Source organism: Glycine max, chromosome 3 (genome assembly GCF_000004515.6).
Source record: "Glycine max cultivar Williams 82 chromosome 3, Glycine_max_v4.0, whole genome shotgun sequence".
Taxonomy (NCBI): Eukaryota; Viridiplantae; Streptophyta; class Magnoliopsida; order Fabales; family Fabaceae; genus Glycine; species Glycine max.
Genome location: NC_016090.4, coordinates 42418040 through 42429214, shown reverse-complemented (window position 1 = coordinate 42429214; position 11175 = coordinate 42418040). Strand labels below are relative to the sequence as shown.

General features: G+C 37.0%; 2 protein-coding genes and 1 long non-coding RNA gene across 5 annotated transcripts; 2 read left to right on the top strand and 1 right to left on the bottom strand.

Moving 5' to 3' along the window:
- Positions 1–212: 212 nt before the first annotated feature.
- Positions 213–5587, top strand: LOC100800419 (E3 ubiquitin-protein ligase RHF2A-like). 2 transcript variants are annotated; one of them, NM_001369155.1, is made up of 10 exons: positions 213–364; positions 455–521; positions 1250–1387; positions 1487–1533; positions 1899–1961; positions 2045–2153; positions 2267–2625; positions 3466–3573; positions 3657–4025; positions 5298–5587. In NM_001369155.1, the coding sequence occupies exons 2-9, from the start codon at positions 510–512 to the stop codon at positions 3970–3972; spliced, it is 1152 nt and encodes a 383-aa protein (NP_001356084.1). In that variant the 5' UTR covers positions 213–364; positions 455–509; the 3' UTR covers positions 3973–4025; positions 5298–5587. The 2 variants fall into 2 exon arrangements, with proteins under 2 accessions (NP_001356084.1, NP_001242536.2); NM_001255607.3 differs by having other exon boundaries at positions 213–370.
- A 1612-nt stretch (positions 5588–7199) lies between these two features.
- LOC121174613 (uncharacterized) lies at positions 7200–7525 on the bottom strand. Its single transcript, XR_005890801.1, has 2 exons — positions 7389–7525; positions 7200–7296 (listed from the first exon to the last, which is right to left on the bottom strand). It is a non-coding gene; the product is annotated as an uncharacterized lncRNA (long non-coding RNA).
- On the top strand, positions 7354–10362 carry LOC100800956 (fasciclin-like arabinogalactan protein 15). 2 transcript variants are annotated; one of them, XR_413676.4, is made up of 3 exons: positions 7354–8906; positions 9858–9978; positions 10079–10362. XR_413676.4 is itself a non-coding variant. In XM_003521455.5 (2 exons), the coding sequence occupies exons 1-2, from the start codon at positions 7604–7606 to the stop codon at positions 9914–9916; spliced, it is 1362 nt and encodes a 453-aa protein (XP_003521503.1). In that variant the 5' UTR covers positions 7445–7603; the 3' UTR covers positions 9917–10362. The 2 variants fall into 2 exon arrangements, 1 of the variants encoding a protein (XP_003521503.1); XM_003521455.5 differs by having other exon boundaries at positions 7445–8906; positions 9858–10362.
- Positions 10363–11175: the final 813 nt, after the last annotated feature.

Sequence of the window (11175 nt, the reverse complement as noted above, 5' to 3'; positions counted from 1 at the left end):
TTTTTTATATATTTAATTTTATTCTTTAATTACAATATTTTCTATAAGACTATTTAAGATATTATATTAAATAGTTGAAGAAAATTTTTTCTGTTTATAATATTTTATATGATTTAAATAAGATTAATTCTAATAAAAAAATAAAAAATAAGTATTTTCTGAAACAAAAATTACTATTGGATATTGATTAAGATGAAAATGGTGAATGAAGTGATATTTGGAAAACACAAAAATAACTGCGTCCAACGGAATTGAGTGGATATGTAAATGAAGCAGGAGAAAGATGAATAGTTTTGGGTTTTCCCTCCCCTCTGTCTCTGATGCGGTGGGGAGTGGGGACAGGGAGGGTTTGTCATTTCTCAAGGTAAAGGTGAACCACCGCACTCTTTTTTTTTTTTTTGGTTTTTTCGTCATCATTACTGATTCGATTCATTTCTCTGCAATGGATTTCTAGCATTCAACCCTTCCTTTTCTCCTTGCCTCTGTCCTGACCCGTTCTTTTCTTCTCCATGCATTCCCAGGTATCTATCTTTTCATCCATTCTATTTCTTTCCCCTTAAATTCCTTATTGCAAACACTTTTTTTTATACGGGGTTGGTTTTGATTCCGTCCTTACATATGATCCTCTTCCTTTGGTATTTTACAGTTTTATTTTTGTGATGTATACGTAAGAAGAATGAATAACCTCGGTTTCCTGCCGCCTTATATATTCCATCTTATATTTTATGGATAATCGATAACTGTTAACGAATTGATCAAATGTTCGAGCCATACTTCCGAAACGGAAATGCTTTTTTTTTTTAATCATCAAATAATTTCAGAATGTAAGAAACTGCATTTATTATTACATTTTATTGTGTTTGTTTGTTCTATTTCATTTTAACAACAGTTGTTCTTTATTCTCCGGTGAACTTTCTATTAGTTGGACCCTTTTTTTTTACTTTATCATCTGTGCTGGGGATTGTGATGGGGAGAAATAATTGAAATGGTGAGATTATGTACTTAGTTCAAACTAGTTGGGAGTTTGGCGAAGTAGAGTAGTATTGTGAGGCATTATTTCCTTGTTAGCTTTCTGCTTCGCTAGGTGATTTCGGGTAGAATCTGAATTTTACATGTACTTATTGAAATGAATTTTTGGATAAGGAATCTAAATGGATTTCCTTTTGTGTTCACAATATTGTGCATTCAAGAGCACCCCTTGCACAATTCAAAGTATTGCATCTTACTAAGGTTGTGGGCTGATATGTAGAAAGTTGTAGAGATGGAAGACAAGACAGAAAGTCATATGAGTTCAGCTGCGGCCTTTGTTGAAGGGGGGATTCAAGAATCCTGTGATGATGCTTGCAGCATATGCCTTGAGGAGTTTGGTGCAAGTGATCCTTCGACGGTAATATCCACTTTTGTTTCTCAAGTATATTGAAAATCAAATACGGCTTGCTTGAAAAACAGATTTGCTTACTTCTTTTCTTTCTCTTGCTTTTTTCAGGTCACTACCTGCAAGCATGAGTTTCATCTGCAGTGCATTCTCGAATGGTACATCTTAATATCCATTAATTTTTCATATGTTTTATCTCTCAAAATTCAGACTTCTATTTTTGTATGTTTTTCCAGAATCCATTCTCCTGACTTTTATCAATGTTAAGGCCATTCACACTGGTTATGACTTGTGATCTGAGATTGGACTTTGCTGATTGTTTTGTCTGGAAAATTAGTCAACTGGCCTATAAATTTTTAGTATGGATTTGAGTGGGAGGAGGGTCTTTTCACTGTTGAAGATATTCTTGTTATATCTGTATTTCTTAATAGTTAATGCATTAAAAGTTTCTCTTCTCATAAACAAAAAATAAAATAAAATGGAAGAATATACTCTAGCCTTTGCTACTGGCTCTTGTTTCCAGGTGTCAGAGAAGCTCCCAGTGTCCTATGTGTTGGCAACCTATTAGCTTGAAGGATCCTACTAGGTTGGTTATGATTTTGCTTGTAGGATCTATGTTATCATTCTTTTGCTGATTGTGTTATTAAACTTTTATGCATTTTGTGGCAGTCAGGAATTGTTTGAGGTAGTAGAGCAGGAGAGAAGCTTGAGGGCTACCCCATCAAGAAATGCTGCTATTTTTCATCACCCTGCCTTTGGAGATTTTGAGTTGCAGCATGTCAGTTACCAGTCTCTTTGTGTCTATTTGATTGTCTTACATCTTAAGCACATCATAAATCTTTTGTTTGTTTATGTTAGTACTACTTTTTTTTTTTTTTTATCATTGTGCAGTTACGCATGAGTCTAAATGATGCTGATTTTGAAGAGAGAATTATTCAACATTTAGCTGCTGCTGCAGCAATGAGGAGAGCTAACCAACTTGGTTGGAGGGAAGGGCAGCGAGCTCGTTCATCAGCTCATGGTCATCCACAATTCTTAGTGTTCTCTAATCAGCCTATTGCACCTTCATCAGTTGCTGGAGGAGAAAATGACCCAACTGCAATTCCTAATAGAAGTCCATCTACCCCAATAACATCCGTTGGAAATGAAGCATCGCAGCAGATCCTGCACCTTCAAACTCAAAGTTCTTCTTCAGCTTCTGGATCTCCTGTCATGGCTACAAATCCTCGAGGAATTTACTCTAATGAAAGGTCATTATGGCCTTATTATTTATTTTCATAAATCATTCTCCTCTCCTTGACATTATGTCTTAGAATTTGGACTTAGGGCCTAACTCAACCCACAAAGTTGGCTTGTAAGGCAAGGATTGCCCTTACCTTATAAGGACAACATTGACCATTTCTCTAGTTGATGTGGGATCTCAACGCACTTCATCACGTCCAAGACTGGGCATTTGGAGACTGGAGTGTGGACAAATGTAGTTGGCCAAATAACATCAATCCCTTCGCCTAGGAATAAACATCTAGGGCATAAACAAATATGGGTGGATCAATAACAAATCTAAGATATATTCTAATACCATTTTAGACTTTAGACATAGGCCTTGCAGGTGGCCAAATAACAAATGTAGAATAGACTTTGATCCCATATTAGAATTTGGACTTAAGGTCTAAATGAACTCCACAAAAGTGGCTTAAAAGGCGAGGATTGTCCACACCTTATAAGGACTACATTGGTCTTATCTCTAGTTGATGTGAGATCTTAAGAATGTGTTTACTTGGCACACCTTCTTTCTATCTTGAAAAGCTACTAAAAATTCATTTGTATTTATATAAAATGGTACAATTAAATCCAAAATGTTGTCATGCCTAATGGATTCATTATCAGAATTAGAAACTGTTAATGTCTGAATTTCATTGTAAAGTATTTCTGTAAATATAATAGAGTTTTATGTAGATTTTCATAACAGAGGCAAAGTATGCACAATAAACATAAGGAGGGAAGAGTAATTTACTCAATTTATATTCTTCGATCAATTATTGGTTATGTGGATTAATGAAATTATACCCTGTGCATTTATTTGCTTGCAGAGGCTCTACTGCTTGTTCTTCACCAGCAAACCAAGATAGAGCAGAGCCATCAGAGTTGCAGTCATTTTCTGATTCTCTGCGATCCAGACTTAATGCAGTGTCCATGAGGTATGTTTTTCTAGAATATAATGGATGTGCAAACTGTATTCGTCTAATCAACTTATCTGATATTAACCTATTTTGTGACTAAGATACAAAGAGTCAATCTCAAAAGGCACAAGGGGATGGAAGGAGAGGCTGTTCTCTCGTAGTTCTTCCATGTCAAAACTTGGTTCAGAAACAAGGAGGAGAGAGATAAATTCTGGAATTGCTAGTGTATCCCGATTGATGGAATCCCTTGAAACTAGTGAAAATAATAGAGTTGTGGGTACTTCTTTGTCAAATCATACGGAGGGTTGTTCCATAGGAGGGGTGAGCAACCAGAACAATGTTGAAGCTAGAGGGGAGAACTCTTCACATGATGACAATACTCCAGCTGCTTGTTCTGCTAACTCACATTTAAATTGAGCTCTTTTTTGGTTTCCGTTAATGCATCTCTCCTCAGCATCTCATATTTGGAGGTAAGCTTTGATCTATGTCTAAACCTTCAGAACAGAATTAACAGATCCTGCCTTCAGTTTATTAACTAAATAGCTGCTTTGGTTCTTATTATAAACGTCACCAATTACTGGGGGGTACCTTTGTACTGAAGGGTTTAGTCTGCCTGGTTCAGGTGGCATAAGGACTTAGAAATGTGTATTAGGATATCATTGTAAAAAACCAAAACAAATTTTCATAGGAATAAGTAACTCATTCATCAAAGCTTGGAAGGTTGAGGGAGCATTTGTCAAACCAAAAGGCATCACTAAGAATTCATGTTGTCCTTCATGATGAGTACCAAATGCTGTCTTAGGGATAATTTGGTGATAAACAGATTTGAGAAAGCCATGGCAGCACCCGATTCATCTAATAATTCAGCAATGATAGGGATGGGAAATTTATTTGGGCTGGATAGTCATCATAAAACCTCCCCCCTCCATCCTTTTGACCAAAATCACAGGGCTTGATTAGGGGACACTACTTGGTCTAATGATTCAAGCCATCAACATGTCATTAATCATTCTCTCCATTCTATTCTTTTGATAATGGTGGTTTTGAAATGTTGCTCCTTCCTTGAGGACTATGATCATGCCTTCTAAGGTACTCCATCAATATTTCCTCAATTATTGGAGAGTTCTCCTCTTACTTGCAGTGTAAGTTAAATAAAATTCCATCCCATCCTTCAAAATTGATTTAAATGATGCTGAGGTTCTAGACAATGACGGGTCTCTTCTTAAATCCATGGCGCCACCCTTCTATGGAGTTTTAATTGTAAGCTCATTAAAATTTGTTGTAATCTCCCTAAGCTTGATAGATAGCTACTCCATTCCCAACATTACTTCAGCCTCTCCAAAAGGAAAAATAAATGAAGAAGTCCAAGTCCTGTTGTTTATCAAAACCCTGTATCAACAAGGTCAAATTAGGACATTTACCTATGGATTTTTCTGCCGTTGCCAACTTCCACATGAAAGGGGGAAGTCTCTATAGCCTTCAATTCCATTTCCAATGCCAATTCAGTTGAATTGGTACCAGAAGTCACACATTTGATGCCTTTTTTTCTTCCTAAATTTTCCTAAAGGATGAAGCTATGATAAATTGTTGCTGTGTTATTTCATATGGTGTGATATTTCAGTCTAGCATGATTATAACTTCTTTGTCACGCTGTTGAAACAAAACTAAATGATCAATTTTATTTTACTAACCTTTGGTGCGTATTATATATTTGGTCTCACCCAAGTTTTTTAACCCGTCAGGTAACTTTCTCACGACATGACATGGTGAGGAGCAGATGCTTTGGAAATAGTCGTGTGGCATTTACGTCGTGGTTTGCAATAAAGATTAAGATCTGAAAAACAGCTGTGCTTATAGCTAAAAAGTTAATGTTTCTATGTATATAAATTATGCCTGGAACAGTGAAGAGTTGTGCGTGTCTGGGTGAACGGATTTTTAAACTGGCATGTACTCTGGACATCAATCTATCCATGGGAGAAAAATGCTATGAAATTCAACAGAACTTATGCCCGTGATTTGTCCTGATTCTTTTACTTTTTGCTTATCAATAAGTCGATATAAGATGAAGGTGGCAGCTAGATTGCATGCTGTTTCTGCAACATTTCAACTATTTCATATGCACGGTTACTTGCGGTTGCAGTGAAAAGCCTAAACAAGTAGTTGTTTCAGTTTCTAATAATTGAAGCTAGAGGTCAAGGAGTAACAATGTATAAAATCTTAATATTAGGCGTTAATTGGAAAGTAGGGGAAATTACACTCATATTTCCTGTGGTTTCTTAAATTGCACTTTCTCTAATTTTTAAAAACATCTACACACTTTGTATATTTAACAAAGTGGCACATCCCTTTTTATTTTTATCTAGGAAATGTAAAATTAGAAAATCTTATAGTAATAAGGTGATATACACCCCTTCTTTAATGGAGCAGTTAGTGTTTATTACTTAGGTTTTATAATATATAAGATTTTTTTAACTAATATATCTTCTTTAAGAAAAACAATTAATTTAATTAATCATATTAAATTTATCAGCAATTTATACTATTCTTTTAAGATTATCTTCCTTTTTCTCTTCATTTAAATTTAATTGTTTCTCACTTAATCAATGTGATTTGTTTTATTCTCTCATCCTAATAAGAGAGAGAATATAATTAATTATTGTAGAAAACAAATAATTAGAAGATGATCTTATAAAAAAAATAAGTAATAAAATAAAAATGATTTTATATATAGAGAAGGAAGTAGTAAAGATTAAAAAGGGTGTGAATGTCATTTAAGAAGAACTCAAAGGCAGGTAAATACAAATTGATCATTTAATTTTTAAAATTAATTTAATTTGATCATTTGATTTTTTTTTAAATTTAATTTGATCATCTAATTTTTAAAATTGATTCATTTTTGTGATTTTGAATTATCACAAAATATGATTTTTTATTATCTAAAATAAAGAATCAAATTGAATTAATTTAAAAAATTAAAAGATTAATTAAATCCAAAAAAATTTAAAAATAAATTAAAGAACTAAAGAACAAATTTAACCTATAAATTCTAGAAAAAAATATAGTTAAATTAGGTTTTCACTTTATAAAAATTATGTTATAAAAGTGTTTTGTACACAAGTGATTCTTGTGATCGCGACAAATTTTGCCAAAAGAAACAAGCATCAGAAATCCAGATACAAATTGTAATGTTAAGTTCACACGTAATTATTTCATACATAAAAGAAGTTTACGATGAAACTGGATCTATGTACAAAAGATATAAAACGTAATAATTGTAGAGATCAAGATATAGAATGAAGCACATGTTGGAAGGTGGATATTATTATAATTTGCTAATGTGTTGCTTTAAATTTTGTGATTTTTCTAAAAACAAGAAGGTTCTAAGAAGAGGGGAGATGTCCCGGTTTAAGGCGAGGGAAACCAGACGGTGATTGAAGAGCAAGTGAAAAAGAAATGTGGACGTCAAACTGTAAGTGAGAAGTGAAAATGAAAATTGACAAAAGAACCACCGCAGGAAGGGAAGTCACCGTCGTCTCCGAGGAAGGCAGAGAAGAGAGGCTTTGGTTTTGGTGACACAATCACGAGTCACGGTTGAAATGGAAAGAAAGGGAGCGTAGAAAATAAATGAACACCGACACTTTGCCTTTAACACACATCACACAACATTCACGTTTCCGCTCGCCCCTCAAAAACAATGCATCTGCTTTCATCTTCATTTGTCATTTAATTTAAGACGAAAGCCTAATAATTAAATTAAACAATGTTATAGTAGTAGTTTACATCAATTTGTTGATTAATTAGACCAATAATGAAATACTAGTACTTATACTTACTTGACTAAAATGGAGTTGTGGCGTGGCTTGGAAAGAAACACATGGAGCTCTGAGTTGCCGTATGGTCCCCACACACAGGCTGTAAAAGAATAGTATATGCTATATGTTCATGTGACATGAACGCAAAGGAAGAGTTGAGATAGAGACCGAGCAACCATACCCCACACCCACGCATCCTTCTTCTCTTGTCATTTCCCCACACTCTCTTTCCCTCCATGAGCGCCATGGATTTCTCTTCCATCTATGGTGTCTCACACAAACCCTTCCTCACCCTCTTCCTTCTCTTCCTTCTACCTCTCCATTCTCACTCTCACAACTCTACAACCTCAGCTCAGATTAACTCTAACTCCATCCTCGTCGCTCTTCTCGATTCCCATTACACCGAACTCGCCGAACTTGTTGAGAAAGCGCTTCTTCTCCAGCAGCTTGAAGACGCCGTCGGCAACCACAACATCACCATCTTCGCCCCCCGAAACCAAGCCCTTGAACGCGACTTAGACCCTGAATTCAAGCGTTTCTTGCTCGAGCCTCGCAATCTCAGGTCCCTCCAGACGCTCTTGATGTCTCACATTCTCCCCACGCGAATCGCCTCTCACCACTGGCCCGCCGCCGACCTCCTCCACCGCACTCTCTCCGACCACCACCTGCATTTGGCCTCCAAGCCCTCCGGCCAGAGAACCGTCGACTCCGCCGAGATCCTCCGCGCCGACGACGTCCTCCGCCCCGACGGCGTCATCCACGGTATCGAGCGCCTCATCGTCCCCCGATCCGTCCAGGAGGATTTCAACCGCCGCCGCAACCTCGCCGCCATCTCCGCCGTCCTCCCCGAGGGAGCGCCGGAGGTCGATCCCCGCACTCACCGCCTCAAGAAGCCCGCTCCCGTCCCCGCTGGCGCGCCTCCGGTCCTCCCAATCTACGACGCCCTGGCACCGGGACCGTCCATCGCTCCTGCGCCGGCGCCGGGACCGGGAGGCCCGAAACACCACTTCAACGGCGAGCGTCAGGTGAAGGACTTCATCCACACACTCTTGCATTACGGAGGCTACAACGAAATGGCTGATATTCTGGTAAACCTAACGTCTCTGGCCACCGAAATGGGAAGGCTAGTTTCGGAAGGCTACGTTCTCACCGTTTTGGCCCCAAACGACGAAGCCATGGCGAAGTTAACGACGGATCAGTTGAGCGAACCCGGCGCACCGGAACAGATCATGTACTATCACATTATTCCTGAGTATCAAACCGAAGAGAGTATGTACAATGCGGTTAGAAGGTTCGGTAAGGTTAGCTACGATACACTTCGCTTACCGCACAAGGTTCTGGCGCAGGAGTCTGACGGCTCCGTTAAATTCGGTCACGGCGATTCCTCCGCTTACCTGTTCGACCCTGATATTTACACCGATGGAAGGATCTCCGTTCAGGGAATTGACGGCGTTCTTATCCCTCCCGAAGAAGAAGAAGAAGAACGCACTCGCCGCATCACTCCACTTGTCAAGGTTGCTGCTCCTAAACCAAGAAGAGGTATTCCTTTTTATTAATTAATTAATAATCAATGCTTTTAGTTTTCCTTGCTTGCTTCAGTTTATTATAATTATTTATTTGTTAGGGATTCATTTAGTTTTTGGTATTCGGTGACTAGTGTTTGGTTGGAGTGAATTGAGGGAAAACTTGTTTGGGTTAAGCACCTTTATTTTTATGTTGGCCGGCAATTCGTGTCTATATTTATGGCATTGTGCTTTCCGGAAAGGACTGGTGTGGAATAGAATACCACGTGTGAAGCCATGGTTTCGTTTCACTTTTTTCGGAAGAGAGTTTTTGTGATTCGCGTGTATGTATGGTAAACTAGTTTAGGGTTTTGGTATCCACTTTGCAACGCATTATTAAACTATTTCGGGTTAATTGAAGAGGAGAAAAGCTTCGCTCTGTTGAGTAAAGCACTATGTATCTATGTGAGATTCTTAGAAGCGGTGAGGAACTTGCCAAATATCAAAGATGCAGACAAAAAGGGTGGTGAAATGAATTTTCATTTCTGTATAGTCTGATTAGCCTGTCTCTTTGTCCTGGCTAGTCCATGTGATTGATTAATAAGAATAATTCGGTGTGCCAAGCTGTAAGCCACATTCTACTTTCCCCACCCAGCCCAACTTAGGTGCTAAAACAGTCTTTCTGTCCATATTATAATCTGATTATTATATACACCCACACCCTCCATTTTGTTGCTTCATATCTTTTATTTACACTCTATTAATTCTAGTCAACTTACATATATTTGGATTCCTTTTTTTTTTAATTTAATTGTTTGGTACGAATTTAGGAGGGATATAAAATTCATTGATTCCAAATTTCCAATCACCTTCTGAATAAAAAAACTTGTTTTCTTTCTTTTTATTGTATGCATGTGAAAGTGTAATAGAATTGCCTGGCTATTTAGTTGACTTAACATTTTATTTTTTACCTAAACGTATGTGGCAGGGAAGTTGGTGGAAGTCGCCTGTAGCATGTTTGGATCTTTTGGACAAGTCTGCCAATGAAATCGCTTTCTCAACTAATTACAAAAATAATAAAGAGTGCATGTATGTAAACTCGATGAATGGTAAGTTTTACTTTTACCCACCACTCATTGCTTGCTTTTATTCATTTCTTGCAATAGCAGGTCTGATCTGATTCATATTTTCCCCCCATGCATTATGCAGTTGTAGAGTAATGATTTCAATACAAAAAGGATGGAAGCATCGTGAATCTATAGTTGGAGAGCGATTACACCGAAGATAACAAAAACAAATTTTCTGTCATTTTGGTCTCATACTGTAATTACATACCATTTTTTTATTAAATTTTATTTTATGTTGATTCTCCGTCTTTATGCGTAAATAACCGACACCCCTTCTTGGTTGCCTTTTTTTTTTTTTTCTTCTTGTTTGTATGTATGTGAATCAATTCATACATAATCTACTTTATTATTATTATGCCTTCCAAATGATTATTATGCCTTCTCAATTTCCAACTCGTTTTCTTTAGCACATTTTTTTAAAAAGAAGAACAACTAACGATGAAAAGGACAGCATAAGATTTATTTATTTAAAATAAACTAATGAAGTGGACATCTGAACTAAATTTTTTTTTCTTCTAAAAAAAGAAAGGAAAGAAATGGACCAGTGCTTAGTTTTGAAGCAGGTGTGTGTGTGCTTCATTTCCTTGTGATTGTAAGCGAAGCTGTTGTTGAGGGGTTTATTTCATGGAAAGCTAAAGCAATGGTGGCGATGATACTGTGGCAGGAAGGAAAGGAAGTAGTTGTGGGATTAATTATTTGCCGAATAAGACAGAGCAGCCAATGGTCTTGCATTGCTGGGCCTAAGCTGGTGCCGGTTATTATAATATTCAATAAAAGCCTCTTAATGGACTAAAAATAAATTAAAGCCTCTTGATGTAACGTCACGTTTGTGCTTTTGTAGGAAACCATTACTCTTAAAGTTGACCCTAACTTTTATAGATCTAACAAATTCTACTCTCTTTTCCAAATTTCTTTCCCGATTAAACTATGGAGTGAGAAAAATTACAGCACTTTCAAATTTCAATACGAAGTTAATTTTCTTTCTTGCACCCAAGATTTATTCCTTTACTCTCGCGTAAGAAAAGTCCTTTAGCTAGACGTATTCCTTGTATGTGTGCGTGCTAGACCTTTAGATGTTATCCTAATCTGTAATCCTTTGGAAGCATTGACATTTGTACTAGCCAAGAGGTGATATTTGTATAATACTTACACTATAGTAACATTCGTTGACAAAACCTA